At 33.2% G+C, this 23,403-nt stretch overlaps 2 protein-coding genes and 1 pseudogene across 4 annotated transcripts in view; all 3 read right to left on the bottom strand.

The window, feature by feature from the left end:
* LOC102810266 (uncharacterized) overlaps positions 1–23,403 on the bottom strand; it is a 152,724-nt pseudogene that overhangs the window by 87,233 nt on the left and 42,088 nt on the right. The gene's annotated exons all lie outside the window — the stretch shown is intronic.
* Positions 8,296–15,458, bottom strand: LOC146729940 (uncharacterized). 2 transcript variants are annotated; one of them, XM_085494494.1, is made up of 5 exons: positions 15,342–15,458; positions 14,248–14,304; positions 12,984–13,126; positions 11,509–11,850; positions 8,296–10,741 (listed from the first exon to the last, which is right to left on the bottom strand). In XM_085494494.1, exons 2-4 carry the CDS (start codon positions 14,266–14,268, stop codon positions 11,553–11,555), a joined length of 462 nt encoding a protein of 153 aa, XP_085350620.1. In that variant the 5' UTR covers positions 14,269–14,304; positions 15,342–15,458; the 3' UTR covers positions 8,296–10,741; positions 11,509–11,552. The 2 variants fall into 2 exon arrangements, with proteins under 2 accessions (XP_085350620.1, XP_085350621.1); XM_085494495.1 differs by having other exon boundaries at positions 11,682–11,850.
* On the bottom strand, positions 15,343–22,397 carry LOC146729939 (uncharacterized). The gene is made up of 7 exons (XM_085494497.1): positions 21,933–22,397; positions 20,791–20,897; positions 20,401–20,511; positions 19,805–19,854; positions 17,744–17,916; positions 16,442–16,496; positions 15,343–15,661 (listed from the first exon to the last, which is right to left on the bottom strand). Exons 3-7 carry the CDS (start codon positions 20,504–20,506, stop codon positions 15,656–15,658), a joined length of 390 nt encoding a protein of 129 aa, XP_085350623.1. The 5' UTR covers positions 20,507–20,511; positions 20,791–20,897; positions 21,933–22,397; the 3' UTR covers positions 15,343–15,655.

The following is a 23,403-nucleotide window of genomic DNA, read 5'->3' as shown; positions in this document are numbered from 1 at the left end:
ATTCTCGAACAGAGAAGCATCAAATGCTACATAATATGTATAATAATTTACATAGTGTTTATGATATTCAATAACCTGCAAAATATCAGGTTTCAGATATTGACAACTGTCAACAAATGTCACAAGTGGTAATATGTATAATTTATATGCATAACAATATTTTTCAAAAACTTTCGTTGTATTCTCGGGAGCAAACATCCAGGGATTTTCACCGTCTGGCAACCATCTTGAGAGGCAGAAAAACTCAGAAAACTGGATTTGAGATAACCCCTACGTGTGCAACATATATCTATATATTTTGTTGTTCGCGTTTAAATTGAACTTCAGTTTGTGCTGTTTTTACCGGCTCTTCGACCGGCGTTCCACAGCAGCTCGTGCAGAGCCCATAGAAATACATGTACATGGTACAGTGGTGCATGTGATAGAAACGTAGAACATTCTATGATGTAGCTCCGCCCCCGAGAATACGTTGTTGTCTACATACTTTGTTTTATGCATAATTTTTGGGAATGCGTTGAATCGCAAAATTTGCATATCCTTTTAGATTTTTATTAAATTATCTATAACTAATAAATATTATTTTTTCTGTTTTCCAGTAATGTTCATAAATACTTGGATTATGGTTTTACAATTATGTTTATTTTTTCTTGCACCTCACCTCACCCCACTCCACCTCACCTCTCCCCAAATGGTTTGACCAGTTATTTCTTCAGACATGATTATACTATTTACAAGTGAGTAGTGGAGTAACATCGTCAGGGTGAGTTATTTTATATATTTTAATTTTAGTGATTTGAAGTGAGAATTGATGTTTGGATCCAATGGCACATGACTCAGTGTTTCCCTGTAAAATGTTATTCCTTTTCGTTATTGATGACGTTCTGTGGCATTCTGGGAAGACCTGTGTCGAATAATATTGTAAACTATTTTGCTGATATAAATTTACCTATATGAGTTTCGGGCTTTCATAAGAATGAAATTAGATCAAAGTCATTTTGACTTTGTTGTTTTAAAGTTGCACTTATTGGGTTCTTTGGACTATTATGTGAAGTATGGGATAGTCTGAATTTGTGAGCATTGCCAGAGAAAAGAAAAGAAGGATTTGAATTACTGCTGGTGAAAGTAATTCAAATCAGAATCAAATCTTTGTGAACTCATATGTAGAAAAGAGAAAACAAATATCTGAATTACTGTTGATGGCAGTAATTCAAATCAGAATCAAATCTTTGTGAATTCACATGTAGAAAAAAACAAGGATTTGAATTACTGTTGATGGCAGTAATTCAAATCAGAATCAAATCTTTGTAAATTCACATGTAGAAAAAAACAAGGATTTGAATTACTGTTGATGGTAGTAATTCAGATCAGAATCATATCTTTGTGAATTCACATGTAGAAAAAAACAAGGATTTGAATTACTGTTGATGGTAGTAATTCAGATCAGAATCAAATCTTTGTGAATTCACATGTAGAAAAAAACAAGGATTTGAATTACTGTTGATGGTAGTAATTCAGATCAGAATCAAAACTTTGTGAATTCAAATGTAGAAAAAAAACAAGGATTTGAATTACTGTTGATGGTAGTAATTCAGATCAGAATCAAATCTTTGAATTCACATGTAGAAAAAAGAAAACATCTGAATTACTACTGGTGGCAGTAATTCAAATCAGAATCAAATCTTTGTGAATTCACATGTAGAAAAGACAAATATCTGACTTACTGCTGATGGCAGTAATTCAGATCAGAATCAAATCTTTGTGAATTCACATGTAGAAAAAACAAATATCTGAATAACTGCTGATGGCAGTAATTCAAAACAGAATCAAATCTTTGTGAATTCACATGTAGAAAAAACAAATATCTGAATAACTGTTGATGGCAGTAATTCAGATCAGAATCAAATCTTTGTGAATTCACATGTAGAAAAAACAAATATCTGAATTACTGCTGATGTCAGTAATTCAGATCAGAATCAAATCTTTGTGAATTCACATGTAGAAAAGACAAATATCTGACTTACTGCTGATGGCAGTAATTCAGATCAGAATCAAATCTTTGTGAATTCACATGTAGAAAAAACAAATATCTGAATAACTGCTGATGGCAGTAATTCAAAACAGAATCAAATCTTTGTGAATTCACATGTAGAAAAAACAAATATCTGAATAACTGTTGATGGCAGTAATTCAGATCAGAATCAAATCTTTGTCAATTCACATGTAGAAAAAATAAATATCTGAATTACTGCTGATGGCAGTAATTCAAAACAGAATCAAATCTTTGTGAATTCACATGTAGAAAAAACAAATATCTGAATAACTGTTGATGGCAGTAATTCAGATCAGAATCAAATCTTTGTGAATTCACATGTAGAAAAAATAAATATCTGAATTACTGCTGATGGTAGTAATTCAAAACAGAATCAAATCTTTGTGAATTCACATGTAGAAAAAACAAATATCTGAATTACTACTGATGGCAGTAATTCAAAACAGAATCAAATCTTTGTGAATTCACATGTAGAAAAAACAAATATCTGAATTACTGCTGATGGCAGTAATTCAAAACAGAATCAAATCTTTGTGAATTCACATGTAGAAAAAAACAAGGATTTGAATTACTGTTGATGGTAGTAATTCAGATCAGAATCAAATCTTTGTGAATTCACATGTATTGTGTCTCTTAGAATACAAAAATGGGTAGCCTAATTGATGGCTAGCATTTAGACATGCTGACAATTGAGGGCGATATTTCTTAGGATTTATACAAATTCAGACCGAATATAGTGATACTTAAATAGTCCCAAGACCCTAATAGCACTTTATGAATAATTACAGTGTGTAACTTTGAATACACAGTCAGCTGGCGTACAAGTGATAATAAAATAAATGCAATCAATTTACCAATATTACTATATGGGGCAGCCATCTTGAGTATGTCTTGAAACTAAAGAAAGCACAACAAGGTTTTCAGATTCCTACAAATCAGGGAAAAAAATACCAAGCATTCACAATCAAATGATCTGTTGGGGTAATTAATATTAAGCCAACAAATTCATCTGAATTCATTTTTGTTTGAAAAATTCTTTTGTATATGAACACAAAATGACATAAAAACCTGGAACACTTTCCTGGGTTATTTGAAACCAAAATTATCTGTCAATGGTAAGAAGCTAATTAGTGACAAAATAATTAGTCTTAAATGATAATTTTGGTTTCAAATACCCCAGGAAAGTGTTCTTCGTGTAATCTGGTGTTCATATGCATGGGATTTTACACGCCAAAAAAAACAAAAATATGGGCTTAAAATTATATATGATCATTTGGGTGTGAAAGTTTTGTATTTTTTCTCTGTAGGAATCTGACAAATCTGTTATTTGACTGAATTGGTTTTTAAACCATATTCAAGATGGCTGCCCCCATATAGTAAATATCTACCGAGGGATTAGTCACATTTATTTGATTATCACTTGCATGCCAGCTGACTGTGTTTGAATTGACTTGCTTTATAAAAAATTATTCTTGTGCGAAAAATAGTTTCGTATGAGTTTGCATTTCTTTGAAGTGTCCGAAAGTCATATGGGTATAATTTGTTAAAGAGACGCAAGTAACACTTTTAACATATTTTTCTTTAGTGCGTGTAATATCAAGCCAAACTGACCTTTGTTTTAATACCAGATGAGTAAACCTTTCCGCCATTTTGGTATGTTGGTGAGTCATAACACAACTTTTGCAAATGACGAAACGTTTCGTCAAAAATTGTATGAAGTGCTCACAAAATGTGTCTTCATTGAACGCACATTTGGTATCAGGTCACATAGATTATAGTTGTAATAATGGCATGCCAATAACTTGAAATGTTTTTGTTTTTTTTGAATTCATTATCATGCTTTTAAACTATGTTCACAATGTATGTACTTGATAACACAAAGGTCATTTTACCTCGTAATTGCATGAATTGAAAAAAATGATGAAAAATACACTTTTAAGTCGCTGTAAAGCCATTGGTTCCAACGCTGTGTACTGTAAACTGCTTATTTTTCACTGCTTGTAATTTTGACGCTTACCGGGTATTTTGTCTTTTGTGACAACGAAATGATGCGAAAGTCATAGCACTCAGGTCACAGGACCCAAAAGAAATTGTCATTGCTACAAATTTCATGATTTTCACGTACTCTGAATTCATGAAAATTTTTCGCTCGTCAAAATAAAGCAGTTTACAGTAGGATGATATATATTCATTTGCGTTTATTTTTTTTTCTTCGATACTAGTATTTTATTTTATCCTAATGTTATGTAAACTTATATGATTGTTCTGACTTCCAAATCTATTTGGTTTGAGATTTCCAGATTATTAGTGAGTGTATAATCTGTAACGTATGAAGTATGATTTGTAAATAAACAAAATATATAAACGGGATTATATTGTCTGTGTATTGATTTAACATTTTCACCACTAGACTTTCTTGCCCAAATTATTCTGTACTTTTTTCTAAAATGCTGCAATACTTCTGGAAATGAGCCCTAATTTTGGAGCCAGAAGACAAAATTTGAATCAATTTATATTTTTTACTCAAAAGATTTGGTATTTTTGTGCAAATCTTTTGAAAGATAGTGCAGACAAACGGGACTATTTTGTCAATTTGTGAGATAAAAAGAGAACTGGTGGTGAAAAGGTTGTAGCATGTAAGGCTGTACAGTGATCTGTGTTAAGGAGTTTATTCCATAATTGGAACCTGCTCTGATCAATGGCGTCACACAAAACTTGTAAAAGTTTGATTGGGTAAACATAAACGCACTCGCACAGTACGCCACTGCATCAACCTCTGCTGCGCGTCGGTGGATACTCTCACTGTACTGTCTTCGTGCATACTTTTCGGTATCCTCGTAATAACCTTATATTCATATAAGATAATACGTGAAAATTATCCTATTTATTTCATTTTTATAGTCCACTTTCATGACCCCCTAAAGGTCACACATCCTGGTGCTTTTGTTAGTATGACATCATCACAAACTTGGACAATTACTGTAAAATACTTTATTTTCGCTTGGAATTAATTTTCGCTATTTTCGCTGAAGGAATGATTCAGTGAAAATAAAATCCAGCGATTATACCTTTTTTCCTATACTTTATATTCAACTTGTCAAAAATCAGTGAAAATAAATTCCATACAAAACACCCATAAAGTCTTTACAGGGAAAATTAATTCCAGCCAAAATAAAGTATTTCACAGTAGGTCATTTTAATGTTTTTTTTTTGCTCCTACCTGCATAAATTGTTTTCACATTTTTTCTAAAATATATATCAAGAGCTGTAGCCAAGAGGAAATTATGTCAAAAAAATGTCCAAAATTTTACAAAAAAATACCATATTTGAACCATTAGCATAAACTTATGGAAATGACAGAAGTATATCTTTGGTCAAAATAAGTCATACTTTAATCTTTTCGCCACCAGTTTCTTTTTTTCATCACAAATTCACAAAAATAATCCTGTTTGTAGTCTGCACTTTCCTTCAGAAGATTGGGACAAAAAATAGCCAAATTTGTTTTAGTAAAAACTGAAAATTTACTCAAATTTTGTCTGTTGGATCCAAAATTAGGATTCATTTCGAGGAAAATTTAAAGAATATAAAAAAAAAGGCAGAATAATTGGGACGAGAAAGTCTGGTGGTGAAAAGGTTATTTATCCAAGTGCAAAATGCGCTTCTAATGGAACAAATACGGTATAGGCAAAATGTTGGGCCGTCATTTCGTTTGAAAGAAATATGACACAAAACTTTTAAATTGAAAGATGCAACAACCGCATTCTCCTAACATAGGTCAGTGACCAGGAAATGAACTGACATTTTAAATTTTATTATCTAATTATGCGTGCTCAATTAAAAGAATTGAAATGTAGGTATTTGTTAAGCAGAAAGCACTGCATTCCACCGTCGTCTCCTAGGGCTGTGTCTACTTACTATGAATCACCCATTGTCAACAATCCCCCCCCCCCACTGGAAAAATAGCAAAACACTGGAAAAGGTAGAAGCCAACTCTTAATTTTTGAGAAAGTTGGTCCTAAATCACATGACAATGTGAATTGGTTTATTATGTAATATTATGCACTCGAGCTATTGTTCCTTGCTCCTATGAAATAGCATTATTTGTGTGTTACTGTTATGTATTTTGAGAAACTTTTCCTAATATTTTATAATAATTGCTATTTTAGAAGGACTCCATAAAACTCAATGTTGAAGGAAACATGCTTTTTTTGACACCCAGATTTAAAACCCAGATTTTCGAAATAATTTAGGTCAACAAAATGGGCCATCATTCACAATATATGATTTCTACTGGCCTACAATTTGAGATATGGCATAACATCTCTGCCATAGGAACCTTTGGTAAAAGGCAAAATACTGACAAAATGGCCAGCACTAAAATACAACCATCATTTTCTTGTAAATTAGGCTTGTCACGAACATTAATATTGTTATTAATTTTGGGTTTTTAATGCTATATTCAACATTACAGTAATACAGCTGTTATCCAAATGTAATGCATAAATTATGTTAATTAGGGTCGATCTACGTTCGCACATGGTTGTTATTGACCAATCAGTGTTTTTTTAACTTCTGCTCGTGTGCAATTAAATTTCTGTTTTTTACCGCTGTATTTTTACTGGAGTAGTTTTTGAAATAAATGGTATACAGGTTGTGATTGTATCATTATCAGAAACCTAACCTGTATTTCTGTGATGCTATAAGGCTGATGACTTCTCAATGTTGAAGAAAACAGGTTTTTTTGACACCTAGATTTAATTTAGATCAACAAAGTGGCCAATCATTAACAATATATGATTTCTACTGGCCTACAATCTGAGATATGGCATAATATCTCTGCCATAGGAAGCCATAGCAAAAACATTATACATTGTAATACAAATGTACTGACAATATGGCCGCAATATTTTCTTGAAAATTAGGCTGGCGACTTTTTTTTTTTTTTTTTTTTATAAATATCCTTATATTTACTGGTAGGTACACTATATTGCAAAATGAATAAATTCTGGGTATTTGCGTTTATAAGTTTATAGGCTTCTACTTTAAACTGATTTAAGTGTTCAACCTTAATGTGACTGTTTCAAGCACAAAATGAGAGTTTACTCAGTGACTTGAGTGCAGTCACATGAGTGTATAAGTGTACATTCTATGTTTGTTCAACTGAAATGTCAACAAAATGCATCATGTGTTTAAAGTCATGCCATGGTAATTACACCCATAAGGTACCCCGGAATATAATAACATTTTTATTGACTGGATACAGCTTTTGCTGTCCTCAGCCTTGGTTGTATTGCTTACACGACCTTGCAAGCTTGGGCGCCTCCAGCCCCCCCCCCCATTGAACCATTAAAAATCATGGGGGGGGGGGTTATTTAAAATCAATTCAAGCTAGACACCAAGGAAAAAATATGCTTGCACGGAGTTGTATTTTCAATTTGGCACATTCCAATATCACATATTAAGTTAGTTTGATCAGAGTGAACTCAACCCACATTTTCAATTTTGCGATCGAACTAACCGTTTCTAATTCTATCTAACTGTGGCCAATTTGCAACCAGCATTTTCAACTTTCCAATTAACTTTTGCAACTTTCCAAGACAATTTTCTGTCCTATTTTTCTACTTTCAGCAAACCTTTGTAATTTGACATTCAATTTTTGTTGACTTTTTACCTTACTTCTGCAACTTTGTAAACCAACATTTTCAACATCCCAGCTTTCAAGCTGACTTTCTTGTTGGGTTTTGCAAATTTTTTGACTTTCCACTTTCTTGATTTCCTGGCTTATATTTTCAACTTTGCAACCAACTGTTCTGAATTTTCGCAATTCAACCAACATCTCTGACTCTCTAGCAAATTTTTGCAACTTTGGAAACGAACGTTTTCGATCCTTCACCAAAATTTTGTCTCCAGCTAAATTTCTTTGCCTATGCATGCAGCAAATACAGAGTTCAACTGAAAGGACTCTCCCACATGAAACTGTGAGGGCGCCAGACTTATGAAAAAAGGTCTGCAGTCTACTGCACTCATTTATATCTCGCACCCAAAGATAAATTAAGAGAGTTGAATACATTACCCGGTTAATATTACAACTTGTTTTCAACGTTGTAACTGCGGATCGCAAGTTAGCGGTGATTACTGAGTGTCATTTTTTTCAGACATTTACATCAGGAGTGAGAGTATATAATAAATTACATTTTAAAAAACATTTTTTTTTTCCATTGAAAAAGAAAATGCAACAATGAAGATTGATAGAAAGGATTTTTATTTATAGAGTGCCATGATATTAAAATTAATTAAAAAAAAACAATACAAAAAGTTTCACATGACAAAGTTTCAATAATACCATTAAATAACACTTAAAAATAAAAGGTAAATAAATTCCACCACTAGGTGGTGCTGCGACATTGGACGGTCTTAAAAATGATCAAATTTACATTCAAAACTATACAAATTAAAATCTATTTTTATTGTGTAGGTTTTTGCAGAGGAAATTGGTTATTCAAAATCAAAATTGTTAAAAGCATAATTAATTATCCTAGCTTCCTCTGTCTGTTTCTCCGCTTGGCTCTCCGAAGTGGAGTGACAGACGGATGAAGAACGCAATATGGTGAACGTATAATTCATGTTAAAAAGAAATCGGCATATTTTCGAAGCGCAACTAATAATTTAGCGAGTAAAAAAAATGACAATATTATTATATAAACAATATATACATTACTGTTTCCACCTTTAGTGTATATTTTAACTTTAATAGCATTGTTTGGACGGAATGAACAGAATTTGCTACAATTTACATGATTTGTGCAAAATTTTAGAGAAAACTGCAATAACAGGTTTAGCAAAAAATTATGAGTGTCACTATTGAGGTCAAAGGTTATCAGAGTAATGATTTTTGTTGAGTTGAGAATATATACAAGGCTGAATTTGATACAATAAAAAAAAAAACCTGTCGAAAAACAAGCTGCTCTCTGATTGATCTGACTGTAAGGTGTTGGGGCTGGGTAGCCAATCAGACACAGTCTTGTAAGTAGCATATAGATAAGACAGAATTTTGATACTATGATAAAAACATGTAGAAAAACAAGCAGCTCTATGATTGGTCTGAATGTTAGGTGCCAGTGGTAGGCAGCCAATTATATTGACACACTTTAGTGGTGAGAAGGCTGGAACCATACTACTATCACTGCCATCACAGGCAACAATTGGAAAACTTGTTTGCACACTGTCATCAGACTCACCAGAAGGTGAGGTCAAAATTGATTAGAATTCTCCAGAAATCCAATGCCAAATATATCAATCTTTGCAGTATTCATTGTCACAACCTTGATTGGTACCCTGGTTTATCCATAGGACTGCTTCATTTGTATCTATAGAAACAAACCAACTTTTAGCAAGGGACGAACCAACTAATTAATTGGGGGTTAATGAAAAACAAGAAAATACTTACTTAAAAAAAAAGAAATTGTCACTGTAATTCACACATTTCTTACACAATGAAACAAAAATAAAGCAACTCAAGAAGAGGGAAGAAAAATACTTTGACTTTCGATGATTTGACTTTCGATGGTAATTCCAATACCAACAGATGCACATAAATGTTTATATTTCCTTCATTGTTTTGCTTGGATGGCCCAATAGTGATATTCTCTGTTAACACTCATGGCAGTCACTAACTTTCTTTAAGATTTAAACTGAATTTACTTGCTAGAAACAAAATTTAATGAGAAAGTGAATATTTTATGGAGGGGAATTAAGACTCCCTAACCCACAGTGAACATTTTACTGAAGGGCTTTAGACCCCTTAAGTTACCATCAAAAAAGTGAGAAACTTAAGACCCCCTAAGTCACAATGAATATTTGACTGTAGGGACTTAAGACCCCCTAAGTCATAGTGACTTTCAGTAATTTTTTTTCTCACAATCATCCAGGGATCATCAATGCAAACAATTTCTAGAGGTAAAAAATTATCTAGTTTAACCTTCCCTGGTTTTATTTCAGCACATTCAGATTTTTGCAAAAAAGAAATTGAAATGCTGGAAATAAAAATTAAGCATTTTAGGTCAAAAATCTGTGATCTCATTTTAATTAAAGTGTCTGTTCTGGTGAACACTGAAAAAGTTAACAAAATGTTCGCACGTTAATAAAATAAAGTGCTACATACATAGCTCAAGTTTGAATGTTGTATAAAACAAACCACATATTTGTCATGTGACCCATTCCAGACATGACACAGTATGGCACTTCAACTGCATTGTTAACAGCTTAAAGCGAGAGGATCGTCACCTGCGCTTGTGCGGGAATCGAGTTCCAAGCAACGATGGGAAAATGCAAAGGCTCATGGGAAGATGCTTGTTGTAAACAACAACACGCTATGGCCGTTTGCCGCATGCGCAGGTGACAACTCCACGGCTTTAATTTTCACATCTACGAAATTTGTAAATTTTCAGTAATTCTCGAAATTTTTCTTGTGTGAAATTAAAGCAGTTCACAGTATTTAAGAGAAATTGCTGACGTTTTATGATTCGGCTTCCACCGCTGTAAAACTGTGAGTAGTTGACTGCGATGGTGACCTTGCAACGACCTTTGTGATGTGACCTATTGGTGTATCCGTTGGCAACGGTGTCGGTTCTACGGAAGATCCAGGAGGAGTGTTCGGTGATGATGCTTGATGTACCGGTGTAATTGGGGTTTCTGATGAGAAAGAACAAAGATGAGAAAATTTATCCATTGACCGTCAAAATTGATTGCAACATTTTGCATTTTATGTACTTTTTCACATTAATTTGGGACCAAACGGACATAATTCCCCATTGATGACAGGTATTGATTTAAATTTTTGAAAAAATATGCAGGTTTTATTTTGTGAATGATAACGAAATTGGCACTGCATGAAAGGCATATTCACCATTTTGACATCACAGAACAGAACACTAGAGGGCGCAATTTGCAGGAACTGTATTTTCATGTATTTTAACAAAAATTTCTTAATGAGCATAATTTCCAATCATCCACTGATCCTGATCAAAATATTTTTTTTCTTTTCAATTATGATAAATTATTATAAATTATGATAAACATTATGCGGGTTATTTTTATGAATTGTGACTTTGGTAAATTCAACATTTTATTTAGGTCTTCGTCTTAACACACACTTGAGGTGTTAAATTATGAACATTTCTAGCAACGAATTTTTTAATAACTGTTTATAGTATAATTCATTCTTTGAAGAACAACAATGTCAGCCTCCTTCTCATTTCACAAAATCAAAATGCATAATTTTATTCAGAATTTTTCAAAATTTTTGAATCAAGATGTACTTTTTTTGAAAATTCTGACCGAGAACTATAGCCAATTAAATAAAATTTGTAGAGTCACAACACCAGCGGAGGAAAGGAGGAAGAATTATGATGTTAAAAATTATTCTGAGTATTCAAATAGTTATTATTCATTGTACTTACCGATAAGGGAAGGAGCAATGGAGTCTGACTTACTCCGTCCGCTGCTAGCACTTGACTTGGCATGGGGCCGTCGAAGACCGCCCTCTTGTGATGGAACTTTTATCGTTTTTTAAAAAATAATTTACCATAATATCATAAAAGTTTGCAAAAATTAAAGAAAAACATCTTCGTACCTGAGTGGATGGTCTCTGAGTAGACTTGCTAGCATGGATGGACGCTGGCGTTGGTGCTGGTACCGTATTCATAGGTGTGCCCTCACGTAGTGGGGTCATTGTCCTACTAATCATTTTAGGGGGTCTGTAATTGTTACTTATTTTACCAGTATACTTGGAAAGATAACCCCTGAAAATAAAACAAAAATGAAAATTACGTAAGTCTTTCAAATTTTAACTTGCAGTGACAACGATCAAAGCGAGCACTGTAAATATTGAACGACAGAATATATCAATTCAAAACAGTGACGATAGATCTGATTCTTTTTTTCCACTCATTAAATTTTCAACAAGGCATCTAGATATGTCATTTTTTGCTGTTCTTTTAAATTTGTGGAAAAAAATCAGTGAAAACAAACTCCATACATAACACCCAAAAAGTCTTTTCAGCAAAAATTGAATTGAAATTGAATCTTTCATACGCTAAACAGCCCTTTATGATTACTATAAAATATTTTAGCTGGAATTAATTTTTGCTAAAATATTTTTATGGGTGTTTTGTATGAAAATTAATTTCACTGATTTTTGATGAGTTGAATGTAAAATATAGAAAAAAGGTATATTCTCTGGATTTTATTTTTACTGAATAACTCATTCACCAAAAAGAGCGAAAATAAAGTATTTTACAGTTTATCCAAGAATATTGTGAAACAGCAAATTATGTAACTCTAGAGGGCACTAGACACAGCAATACGACAAATGCTCCTAAACGCTATGATCACTGTTTACATAATAATAACAAGCAGCCTGTCAGCTGAGATAGCTCCGCTGTTAGCAATGCACATTTCAATTAAAGAACATTAGAAAATGAACAATATGTATAGTATCAAAGCAACCAGCATGCTGTTTTCAACAAGAATTCAAAAATATCACTTTTTACCAAAAATTACAAAAATAATAATTGAAGATATCACCACAAAATTAACAAATCTGAAAGAAGTCCACATGTAGTACCTATATATGTAATATAAAATCAATCAGACTTGCGTTTTTTTAAAAGAAGTTGAAAATATCACTTTTTACCAAAAATATTCACCAAAATTAGAAAATTGAAGATATCATCATGAAACGAACAAATCTAAGAGAGGTCTACCCAAGGTACATATACACCAAGTATCAAAGCATTCAGGCTTGTAGTTTTCAAGAAGAAGTTGAAAAAGTAAAACATTGTCATGGACAACGAGGGACAATCACTCATATGATAAGCTCCGCTCGACAAAGTCAACAGTGGAGCTAAAATAAAGTGAGGAAAAGTCAACTTACTTTCCTTTCCATGAATAAATAGGTTTGATTAGAAATATTCCGGATTCTTCCTCTATCATTGAGAGCGTATCCATAAGTATGTGCGCTAGTCGTAATCTTTCTTCTCCCATTTCATCCATTCTGTCGTTCCATCGCTGTGCTCTCTGGTGAAAACAAAATGGCGGTCAGATTAAGAAAAGGCAATATTTATGCAACAAAATTTTTTATCATATTTTCAGGGACATATAATTTTGTTATTGTTATTTCATTTTCATTTTTTAAATCAACAATACATCTAGCAGTGAGAATAACGGACATTGAAAGGCCTGTGTAAAAAAAGATTGTTTCTTTTCAAGTGTTGCTGTCAACGGCTCTCAACAAGTTCTGGTACAGTTGTTTTTATTGGTTTTTACGTCCCAAATTAGATAGCAGGACTACAAATATTACAGCAGATATTGCATGCCACAGTTACAAATATACATTGTATATGTGTAGATTTTAACAACAAAAAGTTAAATAGACAAATCGAAAATATGTAATGCAGTACCAATAGATAGGGATTAAAGACATTTTCAATTATTTTTGTATTTTTTTTGTAAGGTTGAGAAAAAAAATATCTCTGTTTCTCGTTTCCGTGCACATCATTTTGAACTATGCGCCTCAGACGTTTTTTTTTCCTTCTAAAACATTCCAAAATGCGCTTGTACTCGCACTTGACACAAATTTCCCCATTTTAGCTCAGTAATCAAAAAGAAAAAAGAAAACGTCTTGCCACCTCATTTTAAAATTTCCATGAAACAAGAAACAGAGGATTTTTTTCCCTGCCTTAATTTATGTTTTAATTTTGAGCTATTTGTACATATTATTTCCCATTGTCTGCCGATTTTGATCCATTCTATGACAAAAGTTGACCAATGCTTTTAAAAGGTTAAAGCGCGTTGGTCGTCGCCCAGCGCACGTTCGAATTTCATGTAAACATACAATGTATTTTACACGCGTTGTATTCGTCGCTTTGAGTCCCATATCAAACAGGACGTGGCACGACGACCACCGGCCTTTTCGACATTCAGCAAAACATGTCGCTCTTTAAATGTGTTGTTGTTCAATTCAGATTACGATAGTTTTCAGTAACAGTGAATAAATTTAAACTGTAATGACCTTCATTTCATAGTAAATACATCTAATGAATTAATGAACTTTGAACTTGTATTCCCATAATTCCATGCTGCAATCCCAGGGATTGAGAAATGTCAGTTTAATATGTTTTACAACTTTTACCACTTACTGTGTTTTGTAATGCCTCCATTTTGTCCAATAAATTAAACACATCGTCATCTAAGTTCTGACGGAACAAAAATATTGACGATTACTGATGTTACAAAGTTAAAACAAGCATGACATCTTGGGAATGACATTCCTGGGAAATATGACATACCAGGGCAAGGTGTCCATGAGGTATATGGCATCATAGAGTATGCCGTCCGAGGGCCATGGTGTTTTGTTTCTAGGACATGGTGTTCGGGGGGTAAGGTGTCATAAAGGAATGACACTCAATTCACATTTCCAATGACTTGTGATTGATAAATTTCTACTGTACCATCAAAATGACGTAGATTGGATGAAATAAGTTGTTTATCATTTAGAATTTAGAAAATGTCTAAAAAGTAAATATTTTTATTTATCACTGATTGAAACAATATTGATGCACAGTGAACGGTGTTTGTAAATACACCAATAAGTTACAGAAGCCCTCTGTTGCTAAACGGTGTGTTGTGTTGGATACATTAGTGATATATGCTAATACACAACATGGTAGGCCACAAGCTAACTTTTTCAACACCAATTCCCTCTTTTCATCAAAATTCATAAAATAGTCGTATTTATAGTCTGCACTTTCCTTCAGAAGATTGGGACAAAAATAGACAATTTTTTGAGTAAGAACTGAAAATTGAATCAAATTTTGTCTGTCGGCTCCAAAATCCAAGTTCATTTCAAGAAATGTTGAAGAATATAAGAAAAAGTGCCAAAAAATTCGGGCGAGAAAGTCTGGAGGTGAAATAGGCAATTTTTTTGAGTAATAACTGAAAATTTAAAAAAAAAATTATCTGTCGGCTCCAAAATTCAAGTTCATTTCAAGAAATGTTGAAGAATATAAGAAAAAGTCCAGAAAAATTCGAGCGAGAAAGTCTGGAGGTAAAATAGTTAAGGACAACGTCACACATGATACCCTACGACCGTTTAACTTCTCCGGTATGATAAGCAAAAATTAAACATATTATAATATTTTTACGACATGTATTGGTCAAATGAATCCTAAACTAGATTTGTGATGTCACTGAAAGCCCAAATATGGGCAATAATAATCTCATTTACGCATACCTTCTATTTGTTTCATCTGTACATGGTGCGTATATTTTTTAACGAGATGAACTAATCGTTGTGACGGCAAATCAACGTACTGCTCCATCGCATCCACTGCATTGTTGTAAACCTCACTCTGTACCTTCTCAGATGCCACGCCTTTCTTAAGAGCACGCTGGTTACGTTCCCAGTCTAACCGTGTGAACATAATGGCCGAATCCTGCTCACGACTTGGTAAGTTTGAACCATAACGTCCGGAAGTTGCGGTAGCTGCATTCAATTCACGTTGCAGTTCAGTTATCATATCCTGCATCTCCATCATAACAACAGCATTATGACTAAAAAAAAACAATTAAAAAACATTTCAAACATGGCTATAATTATAATATTATTATACATCTGTCACCGTAACGCCATAAGTTACAGCGTGCCGTAATTTTGCGATATTTTACGGGGTATTTTCATCCTATCATATTAGGAAATGCGAATTCCAAATATGGAATGATTATGCGTGTAAGTGTCCTCTAATAATAAAAACAAACATGGCTGCCACCAGGGTTTGACTGGACTCCATACAAAGAAGTTCGCTGATTCTGTTCTAAACTTTTTAGATTTCAGCATTCTCATGATGTATCCTTGGTAGGAAAAGATGTATAATAATAAGGTTATTATGAAGATACCTCAAAGTATGCACTCAGACAGTACTCTGCCGCATCAACCTCTGTCTTCGTGCATACTTTGAGGTAACCTCGTAATAACCTTATATTATTTTTATATTGTGCATATATTCGTAGCATATTTACACATGTAACTTTCAAAAGTATTTTTATGGAGGGTTTGAAAGATTGCAGGATGACATTTTGAGTTTTTCAGAGCATGGTTTTTCCAGTTTTTTATATCAGATCAGTTCTTTCCTAGATTCACTAATTTGCAATCAAATTTCTAGAAATGTGGGTTTCTCTTGGTATTTCGTGATCATCTCACAATTCATGTGATTTCATCAATTCTCGCGAGATCTTCATCTTATATCACACCCCTTGCTTACCCTTATCTCATAAACCCTTGGTTTACAATATGTTAATTAGTGTCAATTATTCAAGATTTGGAGAAACACTTACCCGGTACTTCAACTGTTCTTCATATTCCTTTTTGTCTCGTTTCTTCTCATCTTTACTGTAATGACAAACATAAACACAAGATGCATTAATATAAATACAAAATACTTTTCTAAAAAAAAGGTAAATGTATTTTACATGAATAATCATAATATGGAATCCTTAACCAACTCCACACAAGAGGGCGCCATTTTTCTAAGAAAAAATGACGGAATTTATTTTGATCAAAATTTGAAAGGGAAAACTGATTCGCTAATTCAAGATGTCGCTAATGACTTTATTATAAATTCAAAATGGCCGCCAAACGTCTTCTTTTCTCCACCGTACTGACATGATGGATACACATTATTGAAAAGTAAATTAACACAAAAAAATAAACGTACTCATTGTGGTCATTATTTCAATGAAAATAAATAAATAAAAGTGATACTAATATATTATTACGGAAATTAGTAGTAATTAATAATTTTTGAGTCCCAATATAAAAGGTCAATATTCTGGATGTAACGCAGCAAAGATACCGGCTTTTTAAATCGCTGTTGAATCAGTTTTTTTATGATTGCAAACAAAATCAAATTACACTTGACAGTTTTTCTTTGTTTTTATGGAGATGATAACTGCGTATTTGTTTTGATGCGTGACAGACAAGTATTGTGAAAACAGGAAATCAACAATGACAAGAGAGATTCGCTCAATCAACATTTCACTATTACGTCATTTTACCACAATTTGCTAAAATTGCATGTCGCTTTTTCAACATGTTTTACAGTATGTTGTGGGAAGTGGCAAAAGATTTTTTATAAGACACAAATCGGCTAGTTCCATAACAAATTTGAAAACCAATATTCACAAATAATAACTTTTTTTGTCTGTTCAGTTCAACAAAATTGATGATGAAATTTGAAAAAAAGTTCCGAAATATTGTAGAAATATTTTTGGCAGGAAAAACATTAAGGACTATCACAATGAATGTTAAAATGGCAATATTTCAACTTTTTGGCAACTTTTACAAGAAATACTGTATATACTTTATTTTAGCTGCTATTTATTTTCTCTGAAAAGACTTTTAGGCTGTTTTGTATGGAGTTTATTTTTATGAGTTTTGATGAGTTGAAAAATATAGAAAAAAACGATATATTCGGTGGATTTCATGTTCACTGAATCATTTTTTCAGCGAAAATAGCAAAATTAGTTCCAAGCAAAAATAACGTATTTTACAGTATATCCAAGAAAATTATGTAACAGCAAATTATTAAAATATAACTCTGACACCAGAGGGCGCAGTGCGGGTGCATTTCAACTTACAGTTTACTGAGTGCATCTTGTAAATCCCTCACTACAAGTTCTGTCATGGAGGACATGTTGCTTTCTTCTCGATGTACAGACTGCGTATCGGCCGCCATTGTTGGCTGTGAATGCTGTGTTGTCAGCGTCTGATTGGTCATTCCACGTGATCCCAGCGACGACACTCGTGGATCCTGTTTTCGAACACACTCAACACGTATTGGATAATTAGTCTCTGAATTATCACTATTCGTATCGTTGCCATTAACAACAGATTCAATATTCTGATTACGCTCCGTGCAGACAGATAACTGCAAACTTGGTTTCTGAGTCATTGGTCTCGTCGGCCGATAAAAACTAGACTGACGAGACCAACCAGTTCGGGTCAGTCGCCGGGCAGTTTCAGATAAATTCTTCCTGCCAGGCTGTCTAGCCGGTGCCGTCTTTGCGCGGCCGCCATGAAATGCGCACTTCCGTCCAGAGCACACCAACATAACTGAAGATTTCAAAATTAATAATACGAAACTTTGTATCTAAGTAAGCCTTCCAGTGTTACAGCCGTGTAACCATGTTGTGTTCGTTTTGTCGTCTACATGTCGATTATTCTATGTAGTACATATCTAATAACAACATATACTCCTAAAAGACAGTTAGTTTTTATGATGCCCCATTGCGGCCTTTGAGTATGCATACTATAATAGGTGAGGCCATACAAAACAAATGTATTGTTATGCGAATCATCATGGTGTGAATTTTATGTGGTGATTTTTAGAGATGTCTGTGACTTCATTCGATTTGTGACATTTTTATGGGATTATGGGAAAAATATATCATTATATGTTTTGTAATTCTCAAAGCAACACAATTTTTTGTAGTTTTGATAGAAATTGAATTTAGGAGCAGTTTTGTGAATTAAAATTATTTCATTATCAAGGCTTGATCTTTGGAGTTGAGAAAGCTCCCTTTTTCAAGGCCAAAATTTGATAAAACTGCCTTGGTGTATATATGTAGAAAAAAAATAGGGTATGTTTGTAATTTTTAGAAAGGCATCAAGGCAAACTTTGAGAACATTTCATGACCTCTAAAGGTCACATATCCTGGTACTTTCGTAGAGATGAAAATCAAAAAAGTTTTCATTTTAATTTATTTTATTGATATTTTATTGATTTCCTAGACTTAACTATCTGTTTTAGCGACTAGAGTAAAATATTAGTGTAAGAAATAGAAATATTTCTGTTAGGAGCACATTAATATGCCACAATTTTGTATGTTTGTGATGATGTCATACCAACGAAAGTACCAGGATGTGTGACCTTTAGTGTTCATGAAAATGGTCTATTTTTAATACCTTTGATTCCTCTACGATGTTCAAGTCATAATTTTTCTCATTTTGGTGCAAAATTGCGCATGTTTTGTTGTATTTCTAGTTTTGTTTTGATAACTCACAGTGACTGCATGGCGATTGATGAATATAAAATGCTCTCCACTTTTACTGACACAATTATGCATGCTAATATTCTAGGAATATTCATCAGATTATGGTATTACTGCAGAGGTTGAACATCACAGAGGAATCAAATGCAATAAGCTCCTTTCATGACCCCTAAAGGTCACATATCCTGGTACTTTGTTAGTATGACATCATCACTAACAAAAGATTTTTACACAAGTAACTGAAACAAATACTCAAGTCTTGGAAATTGTGCTGAAAAATCGATAAAATAAACCCATTTTTGATTTTTATTCTGACAAAAGAACCAGGATGTGTGACCTTTAGAGGTCATGAAAATGAAATATTACAACTGTTTGAATGATTGAATATTCCTGGTTGAAATTTTGACAAAATTATTTTTTTGGATAATTTCTTGATTTTAGGCATAATTCCCCATTTCTGTTGACTACATTCGAGCAACAAATAAATGTGCTCCCAGGGATACCACAGTCAAAGCTACAAGTCAATAGGATTGTTGAGTGTTATGTGGGTTTGTTTTTTCATGATTAGTGCTCAACCCAGAACTATAATAATGCAACAAAACAGATTTTCACGCCAACTAAGGTTACATAATCCGTTTAAATACTTACAAATTCATTGTTGATAAGGGAAGACAGAATTTCTGATATTTCACGTAAAACTAGAACAAAAAAAAACAAAACAATCATTTACTACTTTGCAATTAACAGGACAACAATTGAGGGAATCAATAATTAGTAACCATGACAACAGACTAGCGAAAATAAAGCGGTTAACAGTATGAACAAGAATGAGTGATTTTCCGTTCACTGTAAGACATTGCGTAATGCCCGAAGGACGTGGATGAGGCGTCTGCCACATAAAGCAAATGATTAGTTTTTGAACTTTAATTTCTCTTTCTTATTGTTCAACGTCGAAATATGGCGTTGAGATACCTTTACTTCATCAATATTGTCCATCATCAAATGTATATAGCACATTAGTAGGTGTAAAAACTCAAAACAATATTTTTGCGTTTGTTGAATCTTTGACTAGTTTTTACGCTTGATTTCACGGATAAAACGAGATCTTGCGGTGAACAGAAAATGATATATTGAGGGAATCAAAGAGTAACCATGGCAACAACAAAGCAAAATTGAAGTGATTTACAGTATAAATCATGAAAATCTAGAATTAAAAACAGATTAGATTCTCTGATTTGACTCACTTTTATGGACGTCTTGGCTCATCTCAGTGATTTGCAAATGAACCGTTCTGTCTTTGTCGAACTCGATGTTGGATGCCGTGTCCTGAAGCTGCTCAGCGTGGGACATCAATTCTACAGCGATAAATGTGACAGAAATTCATAAATCAGTTGGTTGTCATAGAAACAGTTATAGCCATATAAATGAAAAAAGTGTTTAAATATAAACATCACTATGACTCCATAAACACAGATTTTTCTACTTTTTAGTCTACAGTTTATTGTTTACCTTGTTTAAATTTTCAAAAAATTAGAAAAAAAAATATGCTGGATTATTCTGTGACAAAAGGTGACAAAAGTTGATCTTGATGTTACAAGGGTTAAAGTTCAAAGGTTAATTGATATGATGCATACCTTTTTCTGTGAGTATTTTGACAAGCTCATCTCTGAAGTCCGTCACTGTCTGGTAAGTTTTTAAATACTCCTGTACAACAGGATGGCCAGATATTGAGACAGATCTCCTGAAATAGACAAATAAATGATATTATTAAAAAGTGTTCAGATTTCAGGTGGGCAAAGCAAATGAACTTGAACTACAATAAGACTTTTGACATGAATTCCTGTATTTAAGTTTATCTATACTGGTTTCTGGAAAATGGATAACCAAATATGGAAAATGGGTATCAAAATATGGACAAGAGGTACCCAAACATGGACAAGGGGTACCCAAACATAGACAAGGGATACTGAAATATGGACTACGGGTACCTATATATGAACAATGGTTGCCCAAATATGAACAAAGGATGCCCAAATATGAGCAATGATTGCCCAAATATGAACAAAGGATGCCCAAATATGGGCAATGGTTGCCCAAATATGAACAAAGGATGCCCAAATATGGGCAATGATTGCTCAAATAAGAACAATAGTTGCTCAACTTAGGGAGTCTGTTCATTAATATTAAGCTAAAAGGCTTCATTTTACTAATATGTTAATCGATGATAAACTAGAGGAATTCATTCAAACTGGAGCTCTACAGCTAGACATTGGAATAAATTTGCATATAATTTTAATAAAGCCTCCAAGTTCCTGTCATCAGGAGGACTCACAGTTTGTATCTATATAAAAACAAAATGTGTTAACATTTGGGAAATATGGCATTACATCACACCAAGGTTTTGAGATAGATCGTCAACAGCAACCCATAAATATATGGTGATTATCCAAGATCATTTACATATCATTAGCATAATGTAGAAATGTGCAAGCTTATTGGGTGAATAAGCATTTACATCTCATTATCATAAATCAATGTTGAAGCTGATTGGTTAAACTTAAAGTATGTGCATATCATTAGCATAAATTACAGTTACATGAAGTATGAGTGGTGGTGATTATCAATCATTAGCATAGCATTAGCATCGATTAGTTATCATTAGCATGCTATTAGCATAAATCAGGCTGATTGGTGTAGATCCTGCTATAAATATAACTGAAATTTCAAACTTTAAAAAAAACAAAACCATTTTTGTTGATTATAAAATTCCACATACCAGGTTCACCATCATCATCAGCGAATGGTACATCATCAGTTGTTGCTGTCTCAGGACGTGACTTAGCACTTAGCAACGAACCGTGCATTGACGTGGATTTTGATAGTCGTCGTACGGTTCGCCTGTCTTCCATTTGTTGTTTCAGCTTACTGATGAGATCTTTTTGACTTTCAGATTCAGACTGCGGCTGACTTTCCTCACTTGGTATTTCTGATGGCAGTTGCCTTGTCTGTAGCCTGTAAGAACAAAGTACAAAATTAATGAAAGAAAAAAAAAAACATTTGTCCTTGACTATATTTTAGCTTTAGCAAAGAAAACAGTGTAAGCAGTCACTTAGGGAGTAATATTAGAATTTTTACTTTACTAGGGAGCAATAATGTCACAGAATATATAGTCACTTAGAAGGTAATAATATCAGAATACTTGAGTAGTAATAATGTCACAATATGTAGTTACTTAGGGAGTCACAATGTCATAATATACAGTCACCGAGAGAGTAATGTTAGATTGATGGTCCTTTAGGGGTAACAATATCAGAATACTTAGAGAGTCCTAATGTCAGAATATGTAGTCACTTAGGGAGTAATGTTAGACTGGTGGTCATTTGGGGGTAACAATATCTGAATACTTTTAAGTATTAAAATAATGTCAGAATATGTAGTAACTTAGGGAGTCAAAAGTACAGCAAATATTGATTCACAATGGTTCATTGTTGAATACATGCAAAAATAGACTTAACAGTCAAGGAGAGTGATGTTCTCAATCATTTAAACAGTAACTTAGGGAGTGATTTTAACACAAAAAGAAATGTTTTGTTACTGTGAAATACTTTATTTTCACTATTTTCATTGGAAGGGTGATTAAGTGAAAATAAAATCCAGCGAATATACCTTTTTTTCTATATTTTACATTAAACTTGTCAAAAGTCAGTGAAAATAAATTCCATACAAAACACCTAAAAAGTCTTTTCAACAAAAATTAAGTTCAGCCAAAACAGTATCTCAAAATTGAGGTATTTGATTCTATTTCACTGTCATCAACAGTCACTTAGGGAGTGACATTGTCAAGTTGTCATTATTGGTAACTTGGAAAGTCATACAGTATTCTATTTACAGTAACTTAGAAAGTCGAGTTGTTACTCACATTCACTTAGGGAATATAGATTTATTAACAGTCACTTAGGGAGTGACATTGTCAAGTTGTCATTATCGGTAACTTGGAAAGTCATACAGTATTCTATTTACAGTAACTTAGAAAGTCGAGTTGTTACTCACATTCACTTAGGGAATATAGACTTATTAACAGTCACTTAGGGAGTGACATTGTCAAGTTGTCATTATCGGTAACTTGGAAAGTCATACAGTATTCTATTTACAGTAACTTAGAAAGTCGAGTTGTCACTCACATTCACTTAGGGAGCAAAGATTTATTTACAGTCACTTAGGGAGTGACATTGTCAAGTTGTCATTAT

Source organism: Saccoglossus kowalevskii, chromosome 20 (genome assembly GCF_978046115.1).
Source record: "Saccoglossus kowalevskii chromosome 20, keSacKowa6.1, whole genome shotgun sequence".
Lineage (NCBI taxonomy): Eukaryota > Metazoa > Hemichordata > Enteropneusta > Harrimaniidae > Saccoglossus > Saccoglossus kowalevskii.
Note: the sequence above shows the minus strand (reverse complement) of the source record. Positions and strands in the feature narration are given on the sequence as shown.